The sequence below is a fragment of the Tachypleus tridentatus genome, chromosome 13, assembly GCF_004210375.1.
Source record: "Tachypleus tridentatus isolate NWPU-2018 chromosome 13, ASM421037v1, whole genome shotgun sequence".
Lineage (NCBI taxonomy): Eukaryota > Metazoa > Arthropoda > Merostomata > Xiphosura > Limulidae > Tachypleus > Tachypleus tridentatus.
Genome location: NC_134837.1, coordinates 242563363 through 242577971, shown reverse-complemented (window position 1 = coordinate 242577971; position 14609 = coordinate 242563363). Strand labels below are relative to the sequence as shown.

At 34.2% G+C, this 14609-nt stretch overlaps 1 protein-coding gene across 5 annotated transcripts in view; it reads left to right on the top strand.

Annotated features, from left to right (window-relative positions):
• Positions 1-14609, top strand: part of LOC143238617 (rho guanine nucleotide exchange factor 11-like) — a 222027-nt gene that overhangs the window by 124227 nt on the left and 83191 nt on the right. For all 5 annotated transcript variants that reach the window (XM_076478992.1, XM_076478990.1, XM_076478989.1 and 2 more), the window contains 3 exons: positions 91-183; positions 5871-5991; positions 14385-14433. In XM_076478992.1, the coding sequence (XP_076335107.1) occupies positions 91-183; positions 5871-5991; positions 14385-14433 (263 nt within the window). The remainder of the gene's footprint in view (positions 1-90; positions 184-5870; positions 5992-14384; positions 14434-14609) is intronic.

Here is a 14609-nt window from a genome sequence, read left to right as displayed (position 1 = left end):
ATGTATGTGCCATTTTTATTGTGTGATTGGAACACTTGGAAGACAACATCTTTTAAGCCTTTTATATATTTTGCTTGTTTTTTCACGTAGTTGAACGAGCCAAAAGACTGAACGAAGATTGGAGCGTAGATTCTGGAATTTCATCTTTTTCGAGTTCCACCGGAGAGAATCATTTAGATGGAGGTAAAGTTGTATCCTTAGGATGTGTTTTGGATTAGCACAAGTTTTGTAAACTTTTAAAGCACATACAAGAAAGAACATGTTTAAATTTAATTATGGAAATAGTAAATGTTCTAGCAATTAAATTATTCGCACTGTGAATTTAGGAGTTGTAATTCTTAACCCCTTTGTCGCAGAAATGCGCTCCGCACTTTGGGACTGTTGATACACAGCAATAATGCTAAATGTTAAATCATCCCACTGTAACTTGATCATATAAGAGCAGCTCAATAGTTGGCAGTAGGTGCTGTTGACTAGATACTTTTCATCTTATCTTTTAGCTCAGAATTAGGGACATTTATTCACAGAAAGCCATTTTTATAGCATTGCGCAAATATTCTGAAAGCAACCAACCTTCACATCACTTTATATACTCATGCCAACTGGTGCAACGTTTCTTGTTGTGGAACCTTGGATAGTTATAATTAGATTATCCCAAGAGTTGGTGAGAGGTGTTCTTCAAAATTAGAGACAGTTAGTAAGGATAACTGTGTTGAATATTCCAAGCAAACATATACTAAGAACAGTAAAAGTTTATAATTGTTAAGTAATAATTATATTTTCATGCGAATATATCACGTTAAATGAACCTCAGCTTATTACTCTATATAAATCTTTTTCAGTTTATTATAAAACAAGAACTTGTTAGGAGACGAATGTGTTTTGGTTTTTTTTTTCGCATGCTGAAGAAGTCTTTTTCTACAACATTCTATGATGTTGAACGTATTTTGTTTAGTTAATTTGCCTTAGAAGGAAAATTAGAAATATAAAGTGTTGTCTACAGTTAAGCTAGTTGGTATGCATGTAATTCATTATTTTCGACGACAGGGGCCTAGGTTGGCCTCGTGGTAGAACTTTAAATCTTGGAAATTTCATATTCGCGCAATGCCACAAAATATTCCGTTTTAAAAGGTTTTGTCAATCCTTTAGCGTGTTTGGTATGAGGTAGGATGATGCTGAATGGCTACCTTCCTTCTGGTCTGTAGTTCAAAATTAAGAGCTACAGCAGATAAATATTAGTACATTTGCCACAAATATAACAATACAACCTCCAGCCATTTCTGTTTATGAAACAGACGTAATAAGAGATCTCACAATAAGTTGATATGCGAATTTTACCATTTTGTTGTATACCTGTTGCAGGAATCTACTACTGAAATACAAAAATATTATCAATGCCATACACAAAGAGTCTTTAACGAAGCCTGTGAAAATAGCCGTTAAATCAACAGCTTGGTGTTTACCACAATGTAGCATTGTCCTGTGAACAAGCCGTCTAACGAGGGGAAGTTGAAGTTAAGATAAAAATAGCAAACAAATTAAATGACTCGAGTTCGTTAAACCTGAAAGTGGAAAGTCTGTTTACCAGAAAATAGAAGATTTGTTTACACTCTGAGAACCGGAAATTGTAGGCTTACCCCTATAAATGTATTTAAGTGAACATAGTTTCGAAACGTGTGAATTTGATGAATTAAAGTAAAATTCAAACGTCACAGAAAAGGCCTGGGCGTCAATCTTAAACATTAGTTTACGCTGTTTTTTTTTGCGGTTTTTTTTAATTACATTTCAAATAAAACTAGACTGACCCTTTTGGGAAATCAGAAAATTTTCAAAGGACGACCATTTCCCTTTTTATTTATTCACGTTTCCAAATCTTAAAAGGTAAGAGTAATTCGTTATTGGTCTAAAATACTAATGTATCGCTAATTTTTCAGTTAAAATACACAGGTTACATTGCTTTATTGTGTTTTTTTTTTTATTTTCTGTTACGCTCGGTATGACCACGTGGTTAAGTCACTCGACTTGTAATCTTAGGGTCCCCATTATACCAAACATGCTCGCTTTTTCAGCCGTGGGAACGCTATGATGTGACTGTCAATCCCACTATTCGTTGGCAAAAGAGTAGCCCAAGAGTTGGCAGTAGGTTGTGAAGACTATCTGTCTTCCCTTTAGTCTTGCACTGCAAAATTAGGGACGGCTAGCGCAGATAGCCCTTGTGTAGCTTTGCGCGAAATTCAAAACAAGCCAAACTATTGCTATTAATGTAAGTTCTGCCTCAACATGCTGTGCATATTTAAGGGTCTGGAGGGCGAATTGAGTTCGAAACTGTCTGATACCAAAATAATCCCCATTCTTTGAGATTTGGGTGCGTTGTAAGAGAGACGGTACATCCTTTAGCGTTAATAGGGGGCGGTGAGGTGCTGATGACGGACAGCCCTTACTCTGGAAAGTAAATAAAAATTAAAAATTCCAGAAAATATTCTTGACGACTGGAGTATTCTATAGGATCTGTAAACTATTATATGAGATTATACTCACGGATATTATAATTGTTTTTTAGTATAAACGTGATTTTGTTTATTCAAGCTTCTATTCGCTGTCATGAAAGTCATGATGGTTTTACACTGTAATACGCAGTTCTGCTGTCTGATTAAAAGAAACTTCGCTAGCGACGAGTGCCAGTAACTGATTGCCATTTATCTCTCTAAGATGGCTGTACCTCAACAACGTAGTCTGATGTGGCCGTTCAAGTCGGAAGTATGAAATACCATTGTTCACATTGGTCATATCTCATGCACATTAAAATTTACGTAGCTACTTTTAACTGTGCCCCCTGGTGGCTAAGCGGTAAATGTGTAATTACATAAAAAATTGGCTTTCGATGCTCGCAGTGGGCACTGCACAAATAGTGTGTAGTTTTGCTCTTAATAATCACAAACAAACAAAAATATTATTTGCAGTTTTCTTTTGTACATTGTTTAACCTAGAATATGTTGATTGTATTTTATTAAATGGAATGTCTTGGCAACTTATTTTTTTAATATTCTGTTCCTAAAAGCATTGCTTACTGAGTAAAATATATTTAAAAGTGTTCTTGATTTTTACGTGTGTATAGATAAATATGCACTTTCCATGTAGTGATCGGCTGTTGATAAGTTTCAAAGTTTCAAATCGGTTATTTTTTTGACAGTTTACAGTGGAAATGTGATCAAAGAGACATTGTGGGATAAATTAAACTGGTACTTCAGTCCCTTAAATATATATTAACACTCACCAACAGACGGGTAAATGCATTTAGCATAAGTATTACACGCAGTTGTCTGATATGTAAGGTGGAGCTGTATTTGATTTTACTTAACTTTGGATCCACACAAGAAAAAAAAGGTGTTTCATTAGAACTAAAGTATCTAACAATATCCACAGTATGCGTGTATAGTTAGCAGTGTAACGGCAGACCTTCAGTAGAAATTCGATTCTTAAGATGGACTACAGATGGACCTTCTTCCAAGACCAGTCGTCACTGACGCTGACAGTTTAGAAGAGAAAGATCAGTGTAAACCATCTTAAGTAGAGTAATAATAGGAAGTTGTTAATTTCAGAAATGCCTTCCTACTTGCTTATTTTTTATTTCTTCATGTATTTCCATATGTATATCTGAAAGATTTAACTTAGTTTTTATTATTGTTCTTACCCTCACTTAACATTACAGTGCGTAATATATGGCAGTCATCCAGAAGTACAATTTACATTGCAATATGATTTAAATTTTAATTGTGTTTGAAAGTTGAGTTTTGTTTGTTTTGTTGTTTTGGTGAGTGAATTCTACAGCACAGTGCTATAAATAATGTTTAGCACATAAATAGAAAAGCAGATTGTAATTTACAAATCTATTCTGACATATTGACGGATCCTGAAATAACACATAGCACAGACTCCTAACATCCATTGTTTTATTTAATGTTTAATCAGACTGTCTTCATTTTTTCTTCAGTCATTGCATGTGTGTGTGTGTTTAGTGTAGAATTTAAAAGTTGAAAAGAGTTGCATTTTTTTTCTGCAGGCCATTAATTTACTTTGTTATAACTCTCATAAGTAGCACATCTGTTCCATGCATAATCTCAAATGATCTGCTCACATCCATCACACACTTTTATAATATTTTGAAAACAGTTTAAACTTTCCATTAGTTAATTGTATGATAAATATCTAATGCTTAGTTGGACATTATATTGCTTGTCACTGCCACCTTAGTTAATCTTTACGTGATAAACACAATTGATTTCAAGTGGCTATTGTTTACCTAATCTGTTGGAAAGTCTGTCCTGAATAAAGCAGTTACACAGCTGAAGTTTGTATGAGTGCTTTTCTATCTATTATTTATGGTATGATCATTATTTATATCCACAAGTTTAGAAATTATCTCTGGTTTACAAATTTATATTAATTTTCATATGTCATCGTATAGTTCTTTCATTTGGAACAATTTTCACTTTTTTGAATTTTAAATAATTTTAGTCAGAACTAGTTTTCTTGAATTTATCTCCCCAATTTGATACATATTAAATTTATACCAAGAAGTACGTAGATTGTTGATCAATTTAAATATTTTGATTCTTTGTTTATTTTTTGTATTTTATTTCTAATATTAAACATGGGTCTAAATCATTTTCTAATCCATTTTTAACAGGTAGTTATGTATTTTTACTAATTTCACTTATGCATAAAAATGTTTTGCGTATTTTAAAGATGTATATAATGATATATAATGAACCTGATGTATGGAAGTTGTTTGTAAGCTTGCAGTAATTTTTTTATCAACAGGTTTTATTCAGGTGTAATAAAGTAACATTCATTGTGACAGGTGTTTAATAAAATTATAAATTATTGTTTAGAAATCCATTTATTTGTACAGACCATACATTTATACATCAGTGTCAAGAAATTTTGCACAGGAATATTTTTTATTAGAAAATGATAATACTTCTTTTATAGAAAATATGCAAAATCATGGGATCGTTCAATAAAGACAGGTAATTTTTGCAAAGACATGGGCCATTACTTATGCATTATGCCATGAAATTGACTTTTGGCTTTAACTGGTTTCACAGAGATTATGATAGTTTTGAAAGGTTTTTTTTTTTATTAGCCAGAATGTTAACACTTATGCTTTGGTTATTTAGATATTAAACAGTAGTATGTTGCAGGTTAAATATAATTATTTTGATTAGCCATAATTTTAACACATAGGCTTTGGTTATTTAGATATTAAACAGTAGTATATTACAGGCTGAATATAATTATTGTGAAAATCTTCAGTTTAAGTAGTTCTTTATTGTTCTTGCAAGAAAATTGTTCATATCTTGCATCTCGTGTGTTTTTATTCGTACTACACTTCTACTAGGGTAAATCAGTGTAAGCCTAATTATCACATAAAGTAACTTTACAATAAACACCTGTAAACTAAATTCATTTTTTTCTAACTACAAATTCATTCGTGCTTGAAACATTTAACCTGAACTCTTCCACTTTTCTCGGCCTGCTGTGTAACGTTTTAGGTAAATCAAAAGTGTATTAAAAATTACTTCCACTTGACTAGCTAGAATGTTAACATTTAGACTTTGGTTACTTAGATATTAAACGGTCGTATGTTATAAGTTAAATATTATTATTTTGATTAGCCAGAATATTAACACTTAGGCTTTGGTTACTTAGACATTAAACAGTCATATGTTACAGGTTACATTTTGATTAGTCAGAATGTTGAGTGTTACGTTTTTTGTTTTATTTTTATCTAATAATAAACAATAACAGGTATTTATGTAAGTTACTTTTCCATGATAGACAATTTTTTTCTTCGCTGATTTTTTTAGGTTCGTTACCTGGAGATCGGAATTCCGGATCCTTCCGTTTTGAAAAGAGAACAGACGGGTTGCCGTCAGACCCTAACTTTGCTTTACACCATACTGGTAGCCATGATACGTTCGACACCCTGTAAGTTACGATGTGTTACCTTATTTTTCTGTAAGAAATGCATTAAATGTTTCAGTAGGTAATGAAATAAAGCTTAGAAATATGTAGTGATTGCAATATATGTACAATAGAAGTATATTTTATCAATATATGTACAATAGAAGTATATTTTATCAATATATGTACAATAGAAGTATATTTTATCTTTGGTAAAGTAATTAGTGCTCGCTAAGTTTAGTACTTTGTTTAATAAACATTTACCTGGGTTAAAATATTGTATTGTGCCGTTGAACGTTTCAAGATACTCTGATTTCCGATTGTATGTGACGCAACTGAATCAGGCCCGGTGGTTAAGGCACTCGACTCGTAATCCGAGGGTCGCGGGTTCGAATCCCCGTCACACCAAACATGCTCTCCCTTTCAGCTGTCGGGGCGTAATAACGTGACGGTCAATCTCACTATTCTTTGGTAAAAGAGTAGCCCAAGAGTTAACGGTGGGTAGTGATAATTAGCTGTCTGCTCTCTAGTCTTACACTGCAAAATTAGGGATGGTTAGCGCAGATAGCCCTCGTGCAGTTTTTCGCGAAATTCAAAAGAAATAAAACAAAACAAACCACAACTGAATCAGTATTTAAAAGTCGAGAATTATGGAATTCATTCTGAAAGTAGTAGTAGTGGTTAAGGTTCTCCACTTGAAACTATCCGGTTGCAAAATCAAACCTCGTCAATGAATTTACTTGCTTATTTATCCGTTGGCAAAGAGTAGCCCTAAGAGTTGGCGGTGGGCGATTTTCACTAGCTACGTTTCCTCTTATGTGTAACTTTTAGACGACCATCGCAGACAGCCACTGAGTAGCTTTGAGCAAAATTCATCAAAAAATAATTTATAAGGGTCGGTTAGACTAATGAGTAAATGTACGACATTACATTAAAAATATAAATTCTGTCAACGATGTTTTCATCCTTAGTAGTTATCACAGACAACTATTCCATGTTACGTATTAGGTGTTTACACAGACTCGGCAACTTATGCATACCACGATAATGAAGTGATGGAAACATTTCCTTTAATCTGGATTCGTTTAGAGAATGAAAATAAACCACGGAAAGTGATCTTCCATAATGAGCAAATTAAATTATACGTCCATTAAATCGCCAGAAAATGTACCAGCGGAAGTTGTCAATGTGTACAGTGCTTTAAAATTACCCATCATATGGCATTAAAATTATAGATCGTGTATTTCTGTTTTATATAGTTCATGAGTAACATTAGCCAAGAACACCGTACACAACAGATGCGTGGGCTTTTATATCACTTTGAAATGCAATTTGTCGTGCATGAATTATTTGACATGAGCTTGCGTCAGAAATATGTACATGTAAGTTTGATCTATACAAAAATTATGAACTTTATGTTTAACATACAGTAGAAAATTATTTTAACTCATTCTTTTGTAATAAACTCGCAAGCATCTAAAATATTACAGAAATAGCTCTGTTTATCTATATCATAATCAGAAATAACAGCTTTCTATCAAATTAATCGGTTTTTTTCAGCTCTTGTGCTAAAACATATTTATATAATTCGCCAACAGATGGAGATACCGTATTATGTTCCAAATATATTTTTATGACGGTTAAATGGAGAAAAAAAATAAAGGGTTTTTCCTCTTATTACTTGACAGATTTTCATCGCCAGTGAAACTGTAAAGGCGCACAATAACCTGACTACATGATATTCAAGTTTCTGATTAAAAGTGTGTTTCAAACGGGGGTTACGTTCTACGACGTCTAGTGAGTGTCTTTAAAGAAGAACTTGAAAAGGCTCTAAAATATCAGCGTAAAATAACAAACACTGAGTAAATGAAACACTGAGGTTTAACCTTGAAACACCAGTTTATCCCAAGTCTCAATGATTTTGTGAGTGACACGGCAAAATGCTTGAAACGTCTCTGTGTAACAGTATAATTAATGACTCGAGGATTGATAGTTTATTGACCTAGAAATGCTAGGATTTTAAAACAGTTGCACAGCGTGATCGCATAGATTTTCAGTATATATTTAGTAGATTAAATAAACTCCGCTGTTGAAGCTTGTCACTTATAAAATCACTAGATGGCGCAAGATGTAAATCAATGTCTTGTTCTTTATTTGTATAGAAGTAAACACAAAGCTACACAGTAGGCTGTCTGTGCTCTTCCCAACACACGTATCAAAACCCGGTCTTTTGCGGTATGAGTCCGCAGACATACCGCTATGCCCCTTAGGGGCTTGTGTTATTCTAAAAGGCAATTTCTTGTTACAAGTAATGTCAATAAACAGGAATTTTTTTTTAAAAGTTGTCAGATGTCTGGCCTGTTACAGTATACATGTGAATTAACGCAGTTTTAAAACAGTTTCTTTTATAATTATTTATTACTGATAAAATTATTGAGTGCTCGACTCGCAATCTGTGGGTTTGAATTCCCATCACCAAACATAATCGCCTTTTCAGCCATGGGAGCTTTATGTCACTGTTAATCCCACTTTTCGTTGATAAAAATAATAGTTCAAAAGATGGTGATGGGTGTTGTTAACTTACTGTCTTTCTTCTAGTCTGTCACTGCAAAATTAAGGATGGTTAGCGCAAATAGCCCTCGTGTGGCTTTGCGTGAAATTCCAATACGTAAATTAGTATTAACTTCTGCTCAGAGTAAACTATCAATTTAGATCAAAACTGACAATCAACCTGTTAACCAGTATAGTTAATTAAGTACACTCTTCTTACGTCCATACTTATAAAGAGTAGGGATAACATCGTTTCTTCAGTTGGTTACCCTCATTGTTAACACTATTTTCGACTGTAAACTTTGAGAAGAAAAAATACAGAGATTATTATAATGGAGCGCTATAGCTTCAGTATTTTGGGAAATGCAGTTGAATTTCAAAGCCTTTCAGTAAGCAGGCTTAAATTTTAATTGAGCTCATCAGTTTATGGACTTTTTGTAACCTGTTTTTTTTTCAGCTAATATTTATGGAATTTCTATAAATACAAGGGAATAAATTATTAGTTTTTGATTAACATGTCTAAAAGACCATTATCAGTTACTCTGATGTAATGGATGATCATTCTCAGCAAGGATAATGTCGCACGAACTACAAAAGAATAACGGTATATTCAATGTCTAAAGATATGTTTTGAGTGGCGTACCCCAATTTTTAATATAGTTTTTTACCTGATGTTTTTTCACATTCTGACAGGACACTGCAATAGCAATAAGGAAGAGTTTTTAGGTAATTTATATATCATATTGCAGACTTTAAATCAGATGTTGACTCTAAATAATCTAAAAGGGAAACCATCTCATTAGAAACTCGCTCTTCTAAAGCACCGTAATTATAAAACTATTCACCCGTTAGATTATCAAATTTGCGGAAATACGTAAATGTAGTGTTGATTTTGTGTCAGTGTGTATTATATGTCGCTATATATCACTGTTATATCGGGAAAATACGTATATTTTAGTAAATAAACTAAAAACTTTTAAATGAAGACCCAAGATTTGTAGAGCTTGTTTTTTGTTTTTAAATATTGTGCAAAGGTACACGAGTGCTGTCTGCACTACCTATTCCTAAGTTAGCACTGTAACGTAAGAGGGAAGAAAGCTAGTCATCACCAACCACCGACAACTCTCAGGCTACTCTTTTACCAATGAATAGTGGGATTAACCGTCATTTATAACGTCCCCACGGCTGAAAGGGGAGCATGTTTGGTGTAAAGGGGATTCGAACCCGCGGCCTTCGAATTACGAGTCGAATGCCTTAACCACTTGGCCCGTATGTATGCAGTAAACCTCCATACCAAGTTTGTAGATCCATCAACACCTTATGAAATAGTTACATGGACATACAACAGACAGTACATAATATTTATATATGTGTATGGAAACATTCTGTAAAGTAGTCGGTGATTTATTTTAGATTTGTTTCTGAAACTAATTTATTGATCTATATAGATGTTTGTCTGACAACGTATGGATGTTTGCATATTTTTGTGTAAGTGGTGAATTGGTGTTCTTGCCACGCTTTAATTAGTATCGAATTTTGGATTTGTCCATCTAAAATTTGAATCGTATTTTAAACCAATAAGTGTTTCTGATGTAGCAACTTAGAGAAGTGTTCCATTTAGTAGGTTTTGTGAGGTTGTTTGCTTATTTTAGCAGATTTTGTGAACTATATAATTTGTTTTTTAGCTGTAATTGTTTTTATTCACAATATTGTTGACAAATTTTTTGGACGGTACAAACTCTTCCATATAATTACGTCAACAGCAAACTGTGAACTTGGATTCAACTACCCTTCTTTATGGAAGGTACACCGATCTCAGGAGTGAAATATTCTGCCACGTTAAGCCTTACCTTTCCATTTTCAAGGAGGTTTGAAAGCTAGTGAATGTGATCGATCAATAATTCCAATCCTGACTTTTGTAGCCCTAATCTGCAGTGTCGTATACTGTTAGAAGTTTGTTTGTTTTGAATTTCGTGCAAAGCTACACGAGGGCTGCCTGCCCTGGACATCCCTAATTTAACAGTGTAAGACTAGAGGGAAGGCAGCTAGTCATTACCACCCAGTGCCAACTATTGGGCTACTCTTTTACTAACAAATAACGGGATTTACCGTCACATTATAATGCGTCCACGGCTGAAAGGGCGAGCATGTTTGATGCGACGAGGATTTGAACCCACGACCCTCATATTACGAGTCGAGCGCCTTAACTACCTGGCGTAGTTTTATTTCGTGAGAAATAAAATTTCTAACGAATGACAAAATAATATTGTATTAATACTATAGCCCTCGTATAGCTTTGCACGAAATTCAAAACAAACCAACAATACCGTTTCTGATAATCGAATTTAATGATTTGTTGTTTTTTCCTCGGAAACCGTTTTCTGTTTTTTTGGTATTTGGATGATTGTTCTAAATACATTAGTCATTTCTTGCTAATGCAGTTGTCCAGAAGTTTACCTGTTCAGCTGGTCATACTGATAGGTTTGTAGCTGTCGGGTATGTTCACTGGCTTTTCCATCTTTTAAATGTTAGTATGTATCCAGATTTGAGTGACAAGTTTTAGGTTGATGCGAGGTGCTTATACAGTTACCGGTGTTTGTTTTCAGTAGTGTGTGTGTGTGTGTGTGTGTGTGTATTTATATATATACTAGTGCCTAAACAGTTTTTGTATTTGACGAAGTACTTCAGAATTTTTTTTATCTCACAGAAACTGTTCCAAACGATGACGATACACGATTGAATGAGTTATTTATACCATCAGTAATGAATGACATAGCAAATTCTTACATAGATCTTTCAGAGTACAAATTAAAAGCCCCCGTTGGGAAAGCGGTAAGCCTACGGATTTACAATGCTAAAATCAGGGGTTCAATTCCCCTTGGTGGATTCAGCAGATAGCCCAATGTGGCTTTGCTATAAGAAAACCCAAACACAAGCCTTGTATTACTTCGTGTAACTTTGCGCGAAATTCAAACGAAACCACTGCCTTGTATTAGACGTGTTTAATATCGTTGTGTTTTGGAGAATGTGGTTTGTTTAGTGAGCATGTGTGTTCGGTGTCGTCTTTATCCTAATTTTCTAAAACAGTAGATGTAACTGGGAAGAGTTAAATATATTTATTTATTCTTGTTTATAAAATTCGTGTTCGTTGTAGTTTCTTTTGGTGATTTAAAATTTTGTAAACGTTTTTTGAAAACCTGTGTTTGTGTTAACGTATCGAGTAACTTCATGATCGTATTTTATTTAAATCTTGTTTTCAAGTAGTCCATAAAGTCATTACGATTTTTAAAAACGTTTTATAAATCCTTAAAAATAAAATTTCTAACGAATGACAAAATAATATTGTTTATTTGTACCTCTTGTATTAATTGCTCTAATAGACCAAACGTTTTTTTAACTTTATACCTTGCATGGTCAAATGGTTAGGGCGCTCGATTCGTAATCTGAGGGTCGCGGATTCTGATCCTCATCACACCAAACATACTTCCCTTTTAGCCATGGAGATGTTATAATTTAATAGTCAATCCCATTATTGGTTTATGGTGACTAGCCGCCTTCCCTGTAGTCTTTCACTCGTGTAGCTTTGCGCAAAATTAAAAATAAACCAAGTAATCCTAAACTGTAAAGTCGACAAGATGAATATAAAACAATAAGGCCTGTTCTCAGCATTGACAAAACACGTTTGTATTAACCTCCATCATATTAATTGACAGGCTACTTGAAAACAGACTATTGTTCAAAATTGTCATATCTTAAACAGTGAGGAAAGAATCAATTTGCGTCGTTATTGTAACTTATCTGATACTTCTAAATTTGTTTGTTGTTGGTTTAAGCAGTGTAACACACCACAAATGTACCCATGATGATGAGGGTTGTTAAACTCGCGAAACATTAAGCCTTCTTTTTTAAAAAAAAAAATATGTTAGATTAGGTTTAGTTGAACAGTTTTTGAATTTTAATCATAGTTATTGAGGATAAAGCGCATATATTACCACATACTGTCCAAATCACATGTTGTCCCTTGGTATCCTAGCGCTAAGTCTGAGGGCTTGTAACTCTAGAAACGATATTTCCATATACGTGGTAGGAAGAACAGTGATAACCACTGTGGATTTTTACGCTTAACAACAATCAAGCTAACTATATCGTATTTTAGGTTGTACTGTCAGTAGCATCTAACCAAAGAAAGGTGCTTGTATAGTACTCACGTAGTTAACTGAGATAATATGGTGCCTTAAAAACAAAGATTGATAGTGATTAAAACACATTGATTAAACATTTGGGTACCCTTGCTGTTATAGATATTTCGGATCTAGGACTATAATGATTATACACTGAAATGCACGAGCAAATGCCAAACAAACACGTTTTCAGGATCGTAATGTTTTTGTTTTGTTTTTTTACTTGATTCCCACACTAAAATGTACAAAACTTTAAACCCATAAGTGGGTCAGTTCATAGATTTACAACGCTGAAATCCTTGGTTCGATTGCCTGTGATGAACAGAGCGCAGACAGCATATTGTATATCTTTGCGCTAATGAGTAAGCATTTAAACATTAGAACCTAGGGGAGCTGTTCCCCAATTCGGTGGGAATGTTTAGGTAAAACGAATACATTGTCCAAGGATTTTAGTCTTAAATATTCTATTTGTAGTTTTCCTTTGATTTGTTTTTATTAGAAATTCATTGTTTTGGGTTTTTTTAATATATTTCATATGATACTGAAGCCTTTTGTGGCTATACAGTAGGCCTGGGGGCTTGTAATGGTCGTATTCAAAGCTTTCCTGAAGTCGAGACAACGTAGAAAACCAAATGTGTCATTTTGCACTAAAAAACGGCCTTCGTGTTCTATTTTGTTGAGCACTGTATATTAATTTGCCTTCCTTTCCATGTTTAAGTAATTTACAAAATAAAAATATGCACATATTTGTCTATCAATTACAAGAAACTAATGAAATCTCGTGTACAAGCGCATTGTATATTATTTGTATTTATTATTCGATAGCCTGGGAACATTTCTAGTCACTTTCCGTGTAGGCAGTATTGCGTGTTTTGCAATTATTTTGATGTCGGGTGATTAAAAATATATCTGATAGCATACCTTACTTATCTTGGAGTTGTACGAGGGACAGTTTTGTTCTCTGTTGTTCTCAAGGTTGAATTATGTATTTGATGATGTTCGATACTCGATAGATGGCGCTGACGTTCAGTAAGACTAAGCTGTTTGACAGTGATGTAAAATAGCGCGATTTGTTCTGATCGATAGAATGTGCAGCATTTCGTTTTGAGTTTTTTCCTGCAGTGAGGTCGGCGAGATTTTAGCATGGCATAATAGATAAAATTTTGGCTGCCGTATTTTAGAATATACAGTGTTTTATAAAGATATCTAGATATCTGCTGGTTAAACTAGCCGCTTGAAAAGCTGTGGTCTCATAACTCTTCTGATTCGCCAACTCCCCCGTCTACCCACACTATCGCGCTTCCCTCTCTTGCAAGAGTTCTTACTGAAGTGTATACGCACAAACACACACGGCTGTTGCACTGACTCATTTTCTTTGCTAGCCAGTCGGGTGAAGCATTTGGCACAATGGCTACGTAGTTGAGTCAGCGCTGAATGTTTACATGTTTTATAAGTTCCAATACGAGGCTTCCTGTTAGATCTCTTGATGCTATTAACCAACTTGCTGCCGGCTATGTAAGCACAAACAGTGGCGGCAACTTGCTTGAATGTATTGTGTTTATAAGTTATCTATGCACCAGGGCTGTAACGCGGCGAGCTTCGTAGTTCGAGCTCGTTGGATTTAAATCTGCCTTGGCCATGGTTTTTGAACGGAATTTTGATAAATACGATGTTTCCTCGTTTCAGTGGCAAGAAAGGCACAGCGATCGGTCGCTCAGAAAGCTTTCGTCAAAGGGTAAGTCCATATTTTTGTGACCTAATTTTATTACGAAAGTATTTATATGAGACTTTGCATAGTTTAAAATTACTAAGTTTATGAACTACACGAAATGTCAGGACAACTGAAAGCCAGATGTAATTCAGTGGAAGGTTAATAGAATATTGTTTGCTTATGCTAACTGGATATGAAAC